The 18,358-nt window shown below is 43.7% G+C and overlaps 1 protein-coding gene across 2 annotated transcripts in view; it reads left to right on the top strand.

The window, feature by feature from the left end:
- PRPF3 (pre-mRNA processing factor 3) overlaps nt 1–18,358 on the top strand; it is a 102,535-nt gene that overhangs the window by 53,906 nt on the left and 30,271 nt on the right. For both annotated transcript variants that reach the window (XM_085639345.1, XM_085639344.1), the window contains exon 13: nt 10,553–10,666. In XM_085639345.1, coding sequence (XP_085495471.1) covers nt 10,553–10,666 — 114 coding nt within the window. The remainder of the gene's footprint in view (nt 1–10,552; nt 10,667–18,358) is intronic.

Genomic DNA, 18,358 nt, shown 5'->3' with positions numbered 1-18,358 from the left:
CTTTTGTTTTCTTTTATTTCCTCCCTGGAAAACGTCTGCTGTGACGTCATGTGTGCCCCGGAAGCTGCAATGCTTGGTCGTCATCTTTCGATTCTTTTCTTAACAATTTGAGTCTGGATGCAGATTACACATCCATGGTACTGGACTAAAATTCCATACCTTGTAAACTGCCATCCTAGTGGCCATAACGTCCTTGGGCAGAGTGACCGAAATACAGGCACTCAGATTGCAGGAACCATACATTCAAATCCATGAGGGCAGAATACAAATTAGAAGTAACCTAAGTTTGTGCCCAAGCTAGTTTCATACTTTAACAACCACCAATAATACAACTGCGAGCTTTCTTCCAGCAGCTGAAGTCACATGGAGAATGCGCCCTATACACTCTGAACGTCAGAAGGGTTGTGATGTACTACATGCAGGAAACAAAGACAGTCCGAAACAATAATCAACTCTTCATCTCATTCCCCACAGCAACCAAGGGGACAACGATGATGTTGAAGGGTACTATTACAAGATGGGTATTTCATAAAGGTGTTACACTGCCACAGGAATGACACTAGAGGAGAGACCAGGAGCCAATTCCACAAGAAAGAAGGGAGCAACATTCTCTATCAGAGCTAATGTCCCAGTCAGCGACATTTGCATGGCAGCTACATGGTCCTCCGTACAGACCTTCACCAAACAATATGTTAACATCTGTCCAACCAAACAAACGAGCACAGGTGGGATAAAAGGTACCTAAACACCCGTTTCCAAATTCACACTCTTTCTCACCGCAGCTTCCCGAAGGACAAGAGAATACCGCTAATTAATCTAAGCACTGCATGTGAATCCAAAAAGATTCCCCCTGCAAAATGAAGTTTTCTTACCTGTAGGAGTAGTTTTGTATCTTGAAGACTTTCTGGATTCAGATGTGACCTTCCCTCCACTGCCAGAAAATGAGTGCAGGATTTGCATCAGAGGGAAGCGTGTAGGAAGCTACAAAGACGAAAGGCCTCCGATAGAAGAATCTGAAGATGGTGACCATATATCGGAGCTTCTGAGGCAAACATCTCGCATCACATACAACCAAATAGATGATGACTACTCCTACTTAAATAAGAAGAAAAAACTAGAAAACTGAGACTATTCAGGACCCAGCCTCTAGATGGTGGAATAATGCACGGCGTGTGAAACCAGAAAGTGCTCAAGTTGATAACACGCCCTTCAGGTAAGTAAACATTTTGTTTTCTGTAAACATATTTCAACCTGGATAAACATTGCTTTACGCGTTGTAGCAAAGTACTACTCGAGGTGTGCTAAGCAGATTTTATCTATTTTCTGTATGCATGCTGCTGAGTGTTTTGTTTTTATTCCATACAAAGAAGTTGGTTAGGATCATAGAAAATCAGCTAAGCGAAAACGATTGCATTCTTTCTGACCTGATATTGTAATTATTAATATCTGTTTAAAGTAAGAGCAATTACATTAATTAATGTTAGAAAATTGATTATTTGTAGCCTTTCCAGACCTCCACCATATTGGTTAGGAAATGTTGCGAGGAAGATGGCTAATAATCTATGATTTTTAAACTGGGAAGGCTCAAAGTATTTGTTGGTTGCCAGGAAGGATTGCCATATAAGCTATATAATTGTCATTTGTGCTGGGATGGTGCACAAACTATCAGAAGCCTTGTACATGTGGTGTAAGGTACAAAACATGAAAAAGTTGACATTGTTTATTTTACATTGCACTTTAGAAAGCACAATGAACTGCTTGATTATACAGATGTCTGGATATACCTTGGGTCACTGTTCCAGTGTAGGACCCCCTGTACATGGCTTCAGGGTTTCTGTGAAGTCTTAGTTTAATTGTGTTGGTTGTGTCCCAGTGTTGGTATACCTCTTGCTATGTATTTATCCTGGGGCACACGTATCCATAACCCAGTATATTTTTGCTGTGCTTCCATTCTGCTTTATTACCCATTGACAAAGCTGAACATGATTTCCGAATGGATAAGCAGACGGCTACTTCGTTTGTTTATAGTTGCAGGAGGAGATTGGTTGAATTATCAGATATGAGTGGTGTGTTTTCTAATGCGTGTGAGACCTAGTGATGTGCTCCAGACTTGATTTAGTGGCTTGTGGCAGTGTCTTACCTGTTCCGTGATGTGCAAAAGGTTTGTGAGGGATAATTTCCTGCACTCCTATACAGACTACAATGAGTTTAAGTCTGAGAGGTGGTAGAGTCATTATTTTAAAAGCAATAAGTTTTGATTTTTTGAGTTCTAGACTGCTTTTGAGGGTCCTCTCTTTCTCTGCATGTTCCAGAACGTACATGCGTGACAAAGAAGGAGCTCTGTCCAATGCAAGTGCCTAGTTTTTTCCCTGTTTTTAGGTCTCGCTGCTTCGCCTTGCGATACTCTATTGTTGTCGCTTTCGTTCGCGAAGGGAGACCAACCATGTGCGCGCCGGACAGGCGATGTGCACGCACATGGTACCTCCTCTCTGGCATCTCCTTTGTAGTGATAGGAGCTTTGACACGCTCCCACCGTGTGCTTGATTTATTAGCTCTTGCAAGCATTCACCGCCGGAGCAGGATTTAATTGGTCCTTTGATCCGTAGGGCATTTTTTAACCTCCCACTTTCCTGTTGAAATGTTTTATGTAAATGCTGATAACATGGCATCATATGACTTGACATAGACAGGTTTTAAACTTCAGAAAATATACCACACAATTCACTTCTATGACTTCTGCCGTTATTACTGTTGTTCACGGAAAAAGGAAAGAATAAATGTGGCATGCGGTGAGACTCCTCGCCTTGCCGGAAGCGGCAGCCGCGATGCCGATATTCGGAGCGCGCTCTAATTACAGCTCGGCGTACCATGCCACTGTGTGATTGTTTTCTCCTGTTGATTCCCATTATATGAAAAGGCAGTATTGTCTGTTCCGTGCTAATTCACTTCTCCCACAAGAGCGCTGCAGACAGCAGTGGCTCGATGTTTATTTAAAAGGAAATTCTCATGCCCGGAAAGTCTGTTAACTGAAAAAGACACCACTCTAGCCTATCCCAGAATGAATATGTTCTGCAACTGTAAGCATTACTACAGTGCTTTCTACTGCTAGGATTTTTCATCAGGGTCGGACTAGGACGAAAAATAGGCGCTGGCAGTGTGTCCTGGTACTTATCCATATATTTTTGTCTACCCGTGCCTCTTCCTGTGCCACCCACTTTATCCTGCCACCTATCCTGGTGTTATATTCCCTGCCCTGCCTTTCACTCTGCCACGCACTCTCTCCTGCCACTTAAACATATGCGCACGCTTTACAGTTGCTTTCGCCGCACCTTCCGTGCCAATACCTCGCTTAATTTACAAGGACTAACTGCAAAACATAAGGATATCACTTGTCAGCTGCCTGCATGACTCAAACTCTTTCTAAGATACTGACATCTCCAGTGTCAGAGATGCTTCCAAAAACGATGCAAGCATGTACGGCGCTCCAGGCAAAATTGCATTTTTCCAGCTGGAGCGCTCCTAGTGCCCTGGAAAAAAGGGATAGATTTGGAACTTGGAATAGGAGAAAGTTAGCAGGGGGTGCGGCATTTGCAACCACTGGTCCTACGCGAAAGGATGAGGAGGGGCAATGAAACAAGGAAGTCTAGTAGACTTGCCCATCTGAAAGGCAGTAGAAACGAGAGCCAAATACACAGAATCAGCTTTTCTAGATAGAATATAACATGGTGGTGTAACTGACAGGGCCACCAACTTGGACCAAAGTAATTGTCACAAGAAAAACGAGCATTTACAGTGCAATAGGTCTCGCATTCTCTAAACTTTGACCTAATGGCATTGTAAATGAAAATGCCTTTTAGTTATGTGCACTTTGTACTTCTTGTCATTGCTTGCAGGTTTTCAAAACACATAAATAAAAGGCATTGTCTCTTACAATGCCAATAGCTCAAAATCTCTCAAATGCGAGACCTATTGCATTGCAAATGCTTTTTTTTTTTTTTTTTTTATTTAAAGGCTGGATGAGCTTGGCTTGGACCATTTTAAATGATAGGGATTTCAAAGGAATGTACAGTTTTAGTATTGATTGTATAAGAAAATATAGGTAATGGCACAAGGACAGACCAGTGTGTCCCATAGAGATTTTAGGTACAATGTAATGTGATCTTGTCTGTCCAGGTTTAGGAGTTGTCTTGCTGCTCCATGCTGGATTTGTTGTGGCTTGCCTTTTTTGATTTTGGTTTAGGAATATTGTGGAGCTCTCTGTATGACATTGATGTTGTTGATGCCTGGAGCTTGTGAAATAGACATATGTAGGGAATGAATGGTCCTATTATTCTCATGAAGAAACCACCAAGGTCACTTTGTTAACTTGGGTTTGGTGTAAGAAGATGAAGTCAATGAGCATACGGAGGCTCTTCACCACTTTTCTTGCAGTCGACCGTGTGCCATCCTCCGGGAGCTGGATGGATATAGGGGTCATATTTATTTAATTTTTTGCCATGTTCCTCTGGTATTTCTGTCTTTAATGAGTTAAAGTCGTGATGGCTCTTTAGCGTCGAAATATTTTATTATCAGCAGGCATTTAGTGAGGACGGAGAGCTTAACGGCCCAAAAATGTTTTCATTTGACAATTTATCATGTATTGTTTTAATGCTGAATGGAATTGACTAGATCAGGAATGTGGGACAAAAATTCTTAAAGAGTAGTTTGACAATTGTCAGGTGACTGGCAAAAAGCAGAACAAAGGATATGTGACTATTTTGGCACTGTCGGTGAAGAAGGATTTTAAAGAAATTATTACCATGCGCTTCAATCCTGTCAAGTCTTTGCACACATTTTCGGATAAGAGTTGGAGAAGTTATGCTATTCAGTTAGAATCATCCATGTTTTTGAGGCCATCTGGAGATTAAATATTCCTTCTTGGAGAGAATTCTCTCGGTCCGCAAAGGAGATTATGTTCAGTGAAGCTGGAGATCCGAGAAAAATCTGATTCATGACTTTATCTAGGAACCTTCAGTTTCTCCTTGGTAACGCCCTAAGTAAGATGTCTTCAGGTCACTCTAGTTGTCCAGTTGATAGGGAAGAACAGATCATACTCTGGCAACCATAGCAATGGTGGTTTCTAGAAACATGTCTTTATATATTTTGGAGGGAAATTGCCTCTTGGAGATCCTGCCATATCTATAGCTTCGACTTGTTTGCTTGTTTAATCATTAATAGGTTTGGATTTCATAGTGTAGGTTGTCTTTTTAAGGTAGCGTGTTTTTCTGTGCTCTGCAGTTAGGCAGCTTTGTATGCTTTTACAAGAAGGTGTATTGGTGTGTTTGCAGCTCCATTGATTTGAATTTCTGTTTGTTTTATTTTCTAGTGCTAATACATTTCCTTTCTCAGTTTGTGTACTTTATGTCTTGGTGTCATTGTATCCTGACTTGGTGTGTCCTAGTGCCAGTGTATTGATCTATGCACTTCCTTAATATCCATATCCCAGTATTTTATTTCTTGCCTGTTGTTGTCATTCTGAGTGGATGTACATTCAATGTCTCATTGCTTGTACACGCAGTTCTCTAGTGGCTTGATTTCCTCTTCAATATTGTTTACCTTCACAGGGGTGTGGAATAAAAAAAAAATCTACTTGTCCATGGGGCAGGTTGCTTCATAAATCTATTTTGTCCTGAATCAAAATCCACGTGTCCTATCGTACCATGTAGTGCGGCGACAAATTATGGCAGCAATCTCATTATATAAGAGCTCTAATATAGCCTCTCTGATTATGCTAGGGCTCTTACCATGGTAAGGTTTGAATACTAGCAATTCCATTATTTTTCCACATTTCCGCAGATCTACTTACTGGGGCTGAAGGAAGCACCAAGCAATAGGTCCAGAGTTGAAATGCCAGTTTGTGTATGTGCAAACCTGCTAACTTGCATGTTTTCCGGGTTTTCACCAGCTCTTCTCTAATGTTTTCCCATACCGAGAGTGGTTGGAAATCTACTCCTGACAATGGCACACGTAAAACTTCTTCCAGGGTTGGGGGGGAAAGTGGTTGGGGGTGAAAGTGAACAGATTTTCCCTTGAACAAATCTACACATGCATATTTGCTCGTGCTAAATTGAGTTCACAAATATTTTCTAGGCGTACTATTTCTTGGCATGCTTCTGTAAATTCTTGTAAGTTAATGAAAGCCATAAATCTGCAAGGACATATGCCATGGGTGCCCTTTTGAGGCTTTCTTTAACAACTGGGCCCCTAATTTGGTCTGGTGTCAACCAAGACTTTTTGTGTTTAGTAAAATGCTTTATCTGGCTGGCTTCACTGTGAGTGACAGCATTCTGCTGTTTCACAAGGAGAACAACGGCACACATAGTAGTTTTGTTCAGTGGCGGGAACTGCTGTGGCAAAGTGTGCTGTTTGAGACAAAAAACTATTTTTCTTTTTGCCAATGTTTGTTATATTGGTGAGGGCTCGGCATCTCCCACACCAATAAGCTTTTCCCAAAACCATTCCATTCCAAAACACGCATTGACAAAACCAAAAGGCTGACCAACAATTTCAGACCTACCTACTGCTTGTTTATTTTTGTTCCTCATAATCTTATTGAAACTGGTTACACTGATTTTCCATCCTGAATATTTTTTGGAAATATTAGCATGCATCAACACATTTTGCCAAATGATGGTTGTAGGAGAGTAGGATCTGCACTTATGTTGCCCCCATTTTTTTTCTGATGTTAACACTGGTTTCTGGCTATAGTCTGGCTGGGACCCTGCTGATCAGGGCCCCAGCCTCTCTGTTCTCTCTAAACAACTTGGAGTGCATATTAGATGCACTAGTGATTGGATACTGTGGTGCCTTTTGAGTCCCTAGTATATAGTACCTTAGGTACCAAGGGCATAGGTACTTCACAGGCCTACCAGGGGCTGAAGCATGTATTATGCCACCCCTGGGAAGCAAATTAAATCTGACACCACAGGCCTGCTACTGCAGCCTGGGTGAGGTAGTGTTAGCACTCCTCACTGAGATGTAGGTTCCCTATATCTCTCCTTACACACACATATAAACCGATCAGTAACTGGTGTGGGAGTATGATCCCACCCTTCTAGTGGGATAGACATGTACCCACTGTGGAAACACTGTAGAATCCTGATGAGCCCTGGCATCACTAAATGGATGCCACCAGTCAGACACTGGGCTGCCCTCCTGCTGCTGACCGAAACTCGCAGTGGAGGAGGCCCAACAATAGGCATCCTGTCACAGGGAGGTGTGGTCACCTCCCAGACAGGGTTTAGTGTATTGGGGCTGGGTGGGTGCACTCCAAGAGTGCTCTGAAGTCCTGCACTGGGGGAGCAGTAGGCTCCTCTGCATATGCCAGCTCAAACCGGTTCAGGGGCTACCAGCCCCTGCTCTGGCGCGAAACTGGACAAAGGGAAGTGGGTGTAGCCACCCACTCCCCTGACCCTCCCATAGGTGGGGCCATAGAGCTAGTCCCTCCCTTCCTTGTAGTATAAGTTAGGGAACCCTTGCCATTGCAAACTAGATATCCCTGGACGATGCTCTGAAGAAGAAACATGGACCTTCGACGTTCCACTACCTCTGGAAGACTGAAGAATCTCCCTTGGAGTCAAGGAGTGACTCCCCTGCTTGGCACCAAAACTTTGCATCAACGGTCGCAAACTTTCCCGCTCCCGCCGAAGTCCCTGCAGCCCCGGAGGCGGATTTCCTGACTTCTCCAAGGCCATCGTGAGTCCCCAGCGACGCTGAGGCAAGTGGACCCCACGAGTGATGAGGAACCGCAATACCTGGGTACCAGGCACTATTTTCGAGTGCAATCCCTTCATGACGTTCTACGAACTTGTGCATTGGACCACGTGTGGTCCACGCCTCCAGCAGGATTTCCTCCGAAGATCAGAGGCCTACCTCGTCCCGAGTGACCGTGGGCTCCTGGTGAGTGAATCATCCCGAGGCGTCTTCGCGATCCCTTGCCGGTTGGCTTGTGGGTCCCCAGAAGACTTTTCTACAGAACCAAATGGCTCCCCTGGTTGCTCCAGGCCTGCCCTGACCCTAGCTGGGTGAGTCCCTCAGACCTTGCTGGTCTGCACCGCCGACTTTTTACACTTTCCACGAGACTTGCTGTTGCCACGGCTTTTTGGCTCCAATCTGGTCGCCGACACCTCAGTAAGCTGCAGACTTCGTGGGACATGCCGAATCCAGCTCCTGGTCGTCGACGACGCCTCCTGGACCTCGTGGCTGAAGAGTCAAGACACCCGTGATCACCTGAAATCTCCCGACGACTGTGGGCATCCAGCTTCCTTGCCTCGGGTCACTGCCAAGTGACTTTGAACACTGTCCCCTCTGCTTTCAGGTCTTCTTTCTTCTGAATCCAGGCTTGGATTCCACCGGACACTTCTTCTGTCTTCACAAGCAACAAGTCTTCTTTGGCTCCCATTGAAAACGACGCCGCGACCCGATACCAAAAAACACCTATGCACCCGGCTTCCCTGGGTGAGGTAACTCCAGCACTACGGTGCTCCTGTGTGTGTTGGCTCTAGAACTACTTACCCTGTAAGTGACTTGCTTGTAGACTCTCCCGAAGTATCCTAAAACTTTAAAATTCCAACCACGACTTGCTCCATTGAAGTCAATTGGGATCTGCGGCTGTGTTCTCACACTGCATGCGTCTCTTGTGGGTCCTTTACTTACCTGCCTTGGGTGGATTTGTGAGGCCCCAGCGCTTCTGAAGGCCCTAGGCCTTGTCCCCTCGCAAGTCTATTTTTCATAAGTCTCTTTTTTAGTACATGGTCTGGTACGCCCCTAGGGCCCCAGCCATATTTGTGCTCAACTTTTTGTGAAATGTAGATTTTTGCATATGTCCTAGACTAATAGAGTGTGTCTAGTAATAAATACATATATATTTTATATATATATATATATATATATATATATATATATATATATACCTCTGTGTGGTGTCCTTTCATTTAGTAATTCAAGAGACTATAAGGTAAAACAAGCTGCTTTACATTCCTCCAAGACTTGGCCTGAAGGCTGCTCTCCACAGCTACCACTAGGATAGCTTTCTTTAAAAGGTTGTCTTAAACCTATCTACCATAAAAGTCGAATTGTACTGGTGCAAGGTGTCCACTTTAACTAGTGAACCGCATATACCAGGCCAACTCCTCACAATGGCATAAGGCAATAGTATCTAAAAGTTTACAGTAGTTTATCTAAATGGTTTTTTTTTACTGGTTGCATTTTTTGGTGAATTTTATTTTGAAAGTAAAGAATCATCAATCTTTCTTTCAAGCTTTTGCAAATATTTGCATCTAATCGGAGAGCATTATGGGAGCATTATACATAGCCCCATTTTGCTAAACTTTGAAAACATGGATATACATGTTTATACTGAAACCACTGTCAGTAGTGCAGTCCGAGCTTAAATTTCCTTAGAGCGCTCACCCTTATAATAAAGGCTTTTCATAATGAACCATTAATTCTAGTTTGAACAGCATTAGCATATGGACACACATTACCTTAACTGGAGACAACACCCTTTCTTGATCCATTAAGTGGTAATATAAACTAGCAGCCAAATGGCTTGTGCTGCAGAGGGATGAGTCTACTTGTCCCAAGGACAAAATACATATGAATATTTTGTTGTCCTTGACCCCAAACAATATGTCTTGGGTGTTGAGCTATAGGAATTCCACATTTCTGCCTTCATTTTAGGAAAGTATGCACTCTGATCCTGTACACAAGTCTCACTGTAACCTGATTTGCCTCCTGGAATACCTCGCTCTGTTCGAGTGTTAATCTCTACGATCCCAAAGTTATATTCTTGTGTTTTTTCTTCCTGTCAGAGTTTCTGTTGTGTTTCTCTGGTGATGTCTTGGTGGCCTTCTAGTGAAGGTGTCTCCTAATCAGTGTCACTGTATTTTTTCTTCGTTCATTGCCTGCCTCAGAGTATCCGTATTTAATATGTTGACATCTAGGTTGTGATGACTATTCACACTTTGTGGTGAGCATCAGCTTCAAGCAGTAGTACCTTGATTTGCCAAAGTGTCAAAAAAATCCAACTCTCGAATGTGCTTGCTGAGAGGCCAACTTTTTAATCATGAACTCGTACTGTTTATCCCAAAAAAATTCCATTGATTAGGCTTTCTTATTAATCTGAAGAGGTTAGTGTATCAAAATTAGATGATGCATACCATTTAGCAATTGTACATTATTTGCAGAAGCTTTGAACCCCATCATTTATTGGCTAGAATGAGCTTTCTTAGGATAGCTTTGACCCAAGATCATTTAGAATCCAGCAATTTATAAATGCAACCCATCCTACAGTCCTAGTGTGTGGTCCCTGGCCTTGGCTGTATCCTGGTACTTGGAAGTATGGAACATTATGCTTCTAAGGGGTCTCAGTAGGGGTACAAATGGGACCTAATTACATTTTCAGATTTACCGAAAATACACTTAAGCATCCATGATGAACATAAAGCACTATAAGAACAAATACTGCATTTTGAATGACTGATAACTGGCTGTTGCCTTATTTTTGCCACAGAGCACACGAAGAGGCGAATGCTGCACGAAAACTAACGTCTGAACAAAGAAAAGAAAAGAAAGCAAAAAAATTAAAAGAAGATATTTCACTTGGGGTTCACACTTCTGTATATAGGCAAGTATGTCTTACCTCAATAGTATTTCCCATTCTCTGTTTTTGTTCACATTGCAAATGAAATGTTTGTGGGCCATGAACCAGTAAGTGTGCAATCTTACTAGTCAGGAATACTAGTTAATTTGCCCTTCATAGATTCCAAGAAACTGGTGAATTCTTCATCCATTGTTAGTCAATTAATTGTGTCTCTCAAAGTGTGGAAGCTGGAGGTTTGAAAAAAATGGCCTACGACTGGAAACAAATACTTTAGGGGTAGTTTTTAAAAGTCTTCTGGGAATTGATGAATATATCAACCAGCTGACAATAGTGTGTTAATATATATTCTCAAGCAATGTTAATGCGTCGCTTCAAAGAATTAGAAATTTTGAAGCCCGGGTGGCTGAAGGATATGCTGTTTGGAGCCTCCACTGACTTTCTAAAGGTTTCCCCTAGTTCAAGGCATGAGTGCTCTAGATACACATGGTTTGCATACTCCTTCCATCAGAAATATTTTCTCGGTGCCGACCATGGCCCGAAGGCAGCGGTGGTCCTGAAGCGTTTTGTTTGGTCGGAGAGAGTTTGGGTGGTAAAGGCCCTTTAATACTCATTGTACCCTGTCCCGACTCGATTTCCAGCTAGGAATTCGATTCTGGGAATAGGAAGACTTCCTCCTCTTCTGCTGCCGATGATTTGACCTCTTCATGTTCGGATTCTTGTCTGAAAATATCCGTAGTATGTTGTATGCTCTGTCGCTGCATTTCTCTTCGTCAAGCCCGACGATCCCATAGAGTCTTTTTTGATTGGAACGGTCGACAAGCCTCACAATCTTCTTCTTTGTGCTCCGATGAGAGGCACGAGTTTCAGACTTTATGCAGGTCGGTGCGAGGGTACTTGAAGTAGCACCGAGGACAAAACTGAAATGGAGTCCATTCCATTGGCGGAAGACTGGTTAGTACGGAGCAGAGTAGAAGTCAACAGATGAGGCTAGGCCCGATGGCCGCCCATGATGTCTTCGACCGATGAGGGAGTTTTCCGATCGATTCGATACACGGGGAATAGTGAAATGCGTACGATAACCATACCGTCGAGGGTGCAGTGGATTGCACACCGGAGGGGACCCCGAAGGACGGTTTTGAACTAAAGCGCCGCAAACCACGTCCAAACCAGATGGCGGAAAGAAAACGATCCACCAATGTGGTCGATGCCCATGCCAATATCACCGAAAGGAGGAGCCACCTTACCTCGTGACTGGAAAAGACTTCTTCTAAGAAAAACAACTTGCATACATCCGGACCAAACATTAGATGCAGGAGAATGCAAAGCATGTGAATCTATAGTTCTACATGCCAAGAACAGATGTTTCCAGTATAAGTAACCTAATTCTTTCTCCTCATCCATTAGATCACAAACTAGGATGGAGTGGATGGCTTGGCTGGAGAACTATGTTCAGACCATATCTTGTGCCTCTTGGGGTCCCAAGATCAAGAATGGTTAAATACACTAGAACAAACCAGAAAGGCATCCCATCTGAGAAAGACTGCCCGCCATGTTCAAGAACTGATTAAATATCTCCTTTGTTTTAGTTGTTTGGGCAAATGACTTTTGTGCTACAGTATAACCACTTTTGCTGGCGCCACTGATTTTGATTACCTACAAATACCATTTGATGCTACTGGATATGTAGTTTTCATGAATTTTCTTTTCTTTGTTCCCTTTAAATCATCCTTACAAGGGTTATGGATTGGTTTACTGTTACACACTGAAATGAAGAACTTGCTCTCCCTCTGAGATTTTCTATAGAAGAGGATGCAAGGTAAAGGTCCCTGTAGTTAGATGTACATAAGGTTTCAGATCGTGTAGTGGGTTTGTGCAAAGTAATTGAGAGCACAGAGATACCACTGAAAGTAGAAGTGATATGATCGGAGGTGTTGTGTCAAACTTTGGGGAAAAGGGATCATGTGTGGTTCAAACATTCAGCCATAAAGAACGGTAAGTGGTTTGTGGTGTGTTGGCCCTTTTGAGATTGCCAAATTGGGAAGGAATGCAGTATGGCTTTATAAATGATCAAATGTGGATCATGAGTCAATTGGCAATGAAGGTGTTTGGTGGACATTTTTGCTAGATACTTCTATAAAATAGACTGATGTTGGTGGGATTATGCCGAATATAAATAGTCTGCTATATATTTATTGTTTTCTCTTAGTGTTTTTGAAATAAAGAATAACGTTTTAGTTAACCCATTAGCTGCTAAGGCTTTTCCATCGCCTTTTTGATGTAGCGGGAACTTTAGCTTTTAAGCCTTAATAATTGTTTTCCCACTAAAGGTATAAAGACTGTGTCCTTTTTTCAAGATGTTGGATATTTTTACGGTACCTAGGATTAAAAAATTCCACGAGAGTGACGCTAGAAAATAGTCAAAGTATAGCAAATGTTTTTTTATTTTGAAAAATGGCAAAAGTGTTGTGCAGTAGCTTTTTTCAAAATTGGCACCATAAGGTTTGTTATGCTAAGACCAACACCTTCTCAGCTTTTAGAAAAAAGCAGAGGTATTTAGAAAAAAAAATACAGCTTTCACATTTTTTTGGAGTGCTAATCGATTTTTCCTTTTTGTAGTTTGTGTCTGTTTGCAGTTGGTGGTGGAAATCCAGGAGTGAAACCAGAAAGTTGTACATTCAATTTTTTTTTTTTTTACAAAAATCAGAATTCCAGTGGCTGTTTGTGTAGATTGCTGATTAGCTTCTTTGTGAAAAACAATAGCTGAAGTAAAAAAAAAAAAAAAAGAAAATAGAATGAGGTGACCGTTTTCATCCATAACTTTTCCCCCTTTGGCTGATTTGCAAAAGTAGTCTACCATTGGGTCCGTCAGACCAATCTGGGTAGTGAGGTACATAGTCCATGTTGTTGGTGCAAAAATATGTGATACCCAGAACCAACAGCTGAGCTCCAGCTTTTTAATAAAAATTATGTTCGAACCATGCATCAATTCATATGGTAATATCTAATGCAAAGGGGTATGAAGAAAACCTGTGCATTTTTTGTGTTCTAGATACAGAGTTTAGGCATAGTGGATATTTGTGCACGTTTGAATTTTTAAAGAATGAATATTTTTTGGATTCCTATACTGTGCATTATTCCACCATCTACTGGTTGGCTTTCTTTCTGGTCTTCCGCCCTTTTGGCCGTCCTCATTCATTTAGTGTTCTGTCCATCCTTTTGTGATGTCGGGTGGAAGCCCTGGGATCCCCTAAGCATGATTGCCATCTTTAGATTTCTTCCATTGGGTCTGGAAGCATAATTAAAAGCTCATGAACGGCAGGAAAACCAAAGGAGAGTTTCTTTAGGTAACACCGTAAATTAACCGAAAAAGATCAACTGGAATCCGTGACTGGCATAGAGGTAACTGGAAAACCGATGGAAGCCATTTTTTTCTTTCAGCAAGGAACTACTGTGAATAGGAGAATGAACATCTGAGGAATCGTAACATTAAAGATGAATACCCTCTTTTAGTTTTGCTTGAAATACCACCACATTTGCCTATAAATATGGTCACTAGGCATGCAACTTTTGTTTGTGGAAGCATCACAGTTCTGAAGGGGGGAGGGGCGCACATGTTTTGAATTTCTGCCCCAGACCTTGATGATCAGAGAGAAGCAGAGGTGTGCACTTTATGCCATGACAGTCACAGGACAAGCAGCCCTTCCAGAGAGTTCTAGAACTGTCTAGCGACGAGGACAGAGCCAGGGAAACAGAAGTGGCATGGAATGAAGGCTCTGCCACTAAGGAGTTACTCAATGAGATCGAATGAAGGAGAGTCGAAGAAATGCTAAATAAAAGGAACCTGTTGGAAGCTGGCCACAATGATGTATCAGAAAGTTGATATGTCATGTAAGGAGTCCAGGAGTTCCCTTATGAGTGGTTAGGACCTTGCTATGCAATCCCAAAGTGCTTTATTAGTGGGTAGTGTGGTCGAGCAACCTCAGGCTTAACACAGACGAATGCAAGACATTTACAGATACACACAATGATTATTAAATGACGCACACGACTCAAGAAGGAGATCCACACCAATTTATAAAAATAGCAGGTATCTTTATGTATGTTTGGCATCGGAGAAAAATCATTCAGGTAAGTATGTTTTTTAATATAAATACTTTTCTCTTCTAAAAGTGGACATAGTGCAATTTCTGATTTCTGAAATGTTATTCTATGGAAGGAAGAACAATTTCTTCAAACCGATATAGTACAGCAACATATAAGACCAATCTCCAGGAGTCAAGGTGAGCGGTGGGCAAGGTCCAAGGCAGCACAAGCAGTACACAACCAGCAGCACGGTGGTGACCGGGTGCAAGGTGCAAAACTGCTTCGGGGTCCCAATGTATTTCAATCGAGATCGGTCACTGTGGAAAGAGGATGCAGGATCTGTCCAGGGGGCCAGTCGGGCTGAACCAGCAAGTGGGCTGCGGCCTTGCGATGTTCAGGGACTGGGTGGGGACACCTTTTGTCCTCTTCTTCAAGGCCCAGGGGCAATGGGTGTAGGGGTGTCCTTATTCGTCAGTTTTTTCCTTAATGGAGCAGTCGCAGTCAAGGGGGTCTGGGTGCAGAGGCTTCAGGCGACGTCTGGGTGTTAAGGAGGCGTAAAACCACGATGGACTCGAGCTCTGGAGGGCTGGGGGACCTTGTTGACACAGTGGCCCACTTCAGTTCATGCCGGAGGCGGCGGGTGCAGTGGTGACTGCAGGTGTAGGGAGGTTCCTGAGCCCTCAGTCTTCTCTTTTGGAGTTTCTTCAGAACAAGGAGGTCTTAAGTCTTTTTCGAAGGCATGCAATCCTCCCAGGTTTCTGGAGTCAACAACTGCAGGACAAGTCGACTGTGGTGCAGTTTTCGACAAATGCAGAAAGGCCAGCAGGACTGCTACCAGATCAGCTGCTTCTTCTCTCCTCTGCTTTTGCGGCTCTTCGATGTCCTCTCTTCTTAGGTCATCAGGATCAGTTTCCCAAGTGTAAGGTACTCTCGTAAATACTGAATTTAGGGGTGTTGGGGGTGTATAGGGTAGTAGACGAATTGCTACTGACCTTTGGGGTCACTACGCCCACTAAATGACTGCTTCCTGCGGGAAGTGGGCATAACCTTTTCCCAGAACTCCTAAGTATGCCATCACAAACATGGCTACTTCTGAAAAATCGTGTCCTCCTCACAGTGCCACATCTTAAAGGATGCCACTAGCCTGGAGGTGGCATGCCTACCTGACTAGCTTATTTCCCCCCTCCCCTCCCCCCCCCCCCCCCCGAAACTCTGCAACTCAAGTTCCCCAGCACTATGATGGCTTCTCTGAACCCAGAAGTGTTTGGTATTGTAGGAAAGTGCCCTTTTTGCATGGTTATCCCCCAATGTTTTGCAAGATACCCAATGCCAACTTGACTGAGTGTGCCCTGGGCCCCTGCCTATCAGGTTTCCAGGGCCTGTGTCTTTCCCAAACTGTACCTTTGTCTCCAGAATTGGCACACCTCTGGGTCACCTGTAAGTCCCTTGTAAAAGGTACCCCTGGTACCAAGGGCCCTGTGACCAGAGAGGGCCTCTGAGGGCTTGCTCATATATTATGCCTCCCTAAGAGATCCCTCACCTAAACACACACTGCCACTGCAGGCTGTGTGTTCTGGTGCAGACTAAACTGAACTGTCGACATGTGTGATAAAGTGGCTCTGTATATACTGTTCCCAAATAGGTACAGTGTGTACAGAGTCCACAGTCCCCCAGTGGTTTGGCAGAGGCTAAAGTTAGATATAACCTTACTCTCTAAAGTGGTAGCTTGGTCGAGCAGTAAGGCAGTATCAGAGGACAGTGCAAAGCATTTGTTGTACACACTCAGTCAGCAAATGGTCTCACACACTCAAGAACTGAACTCTAGGCCAATGGTTTATATAAAAAATATATGTCTGTTTTATTTTAAAACCAACAATAGGTTTTAAAATATACTTTCTCAGAATGAGAAGTTTTAGGTAAATACTTTTGCAATATGCAATTGACTTTTGTAAATACTGGTTACAGGTTGTTACAATAGGCAACACAATTTCAAACGCAATAATGCATTGAGCTCAATGGAAGTTTTAAGTTATTTGCAATAGATTACTTTCAGTATTACTTTTGTAACTCCAGGACGGGATCCTAGATCCAGTCCTGGGACAGTTCTTAGAAACAAGTGATAAAAGTCAACTTAGTTACTGTTGTGATTTTTAGGCCATATTTTGCTATTTTAAAAGTTGACTCTTGGAAGAAATTTCATAGAAAAACAGTCAATGATTCCCTATGGGAGAAAATTCAAGTTACAGGTATGGTATGTTCTCGTTACTTTTGTAATCCAGTACTGGGCTCCTAGGCTCAGTACTGGGACCTCAATCTAAAACAGGTAAGCAATTACGTTTTCAGAGTTGGTACGATTTTTAAAGAATATTTATAGTTTGCAAAAATCAACACTTTCACAGAAAAACAGTCAATGATTTCCTATGGAAGAAAATTGGGTTAATGGTAAGTACGGTTGTGAGTGCTCTGCAGAGTCAGTGCTGGGCACCAAGATCCAGCACTGTGATCTCTCCTAATAGCAGGTGAGTATAGTTGTTACACCCTCAGCGGCACAGGGGCAGCTGGGTGCAGAGCAAGTTAGGCCCAATGTTATCCTATGGGAGGCAGGGGGCCCTTGGTTGGTGGCTGCTGACAAGCAGGCCACGTGGCTGTGGGAGCTGGGCTCCCGGTCACTTGCTCAGGGCAAATGGGGAAGTAGATAGGTGTAAAGGTTACACTGCCAGGGCCACTCGGGCGGCTGGGTGCTTTTGAGCCTTCAGGAGGCTCAATGGATTTCAATGGGAAAGCTCCTGGTTGAACAAAGGCTGCAAGCTCGGTTATGAAGATTCTTCAGGTGCCACCACCACTTCGAGAGGTAAGTTGGGTAGTTGGAGGATAGGTAGGTACCCAGGAGTTGGGCACAGGGGGCTGCAGGGCGCCGGGTACAGGGGTGCCTTTTGGTGTCGGGAAATCTTACCCTCTGTTGATCGCGGTTGGGGGGGGTACTTGGTTCTCAGGCGTCATCAGGAGCATCGAGGTGAGTCCTTGGGTGCCGGATTCGGGGTCACAGTCGCCGGGGGGACGTCCTTGGGGTCTTTGTTCACTCCGGCACAGGCCAGGCTTGGCGGGTGCAGAGTGTGCAGGGTTCGCGGTTCCGGGCTGATGCCAGGGGTTAGAGGCTGGTTTTGAGCAAAGCCTCTGCTCATGGGAGTCCCAGGTGCTTAGAGCCATAAGGTAGCCAGGTCCAACGGGGTTTGTGAGGTTGCTGGCCACAAGAGGTGCCGGGATGTAGCAGGAGCAGGTTCGAGGGTCTACAGGCCGGTAGGGCTGGGGCCAAAGCAGTTGGTGTCTTCCTCTTCTTAGCAGCTGCACGGCAGGTCTTCTTTCTTAGTTTTTTCGGAATCTGGAATCTAAGGAAGGAAGGTTCAGGGTGCCCCTAAATACTAGATTTAGGTGCCCCTAAATACTAGATTTAGGGGCGTTACCGGTAGGTAAAGGGCAGGGACCAATGGGTCCCTGCCCTGTTGTGGGTACACCCCTATCCTGCCACTCTCTTGTGGGAGGGGGGCAGTAGCCTAGTCCTGATTGGGCAGGGCCTCCCATCTTCAAGATGGCGAGTGCCCGGAGATGTGCTTCACCTCGCCTCCCCCACCTGAG

Source organism: Triturus cristatus, chromosome 12 (assembly GCF_964204655.1).
Source record: "Triturus cristatus chromosome 12, aTriCri1.1, whole genome shotgun sequence".
NCBI classification, from domain to species: domain Eukaryota; kingdom Metazoa; phylum Chordata; class Amphibia; order Caudata; family Salamandridae; genus Triturus; species Triturus cristatus.
This window is presented reverse-complemented; position numbering and strand designations above follow the sequence as displayed.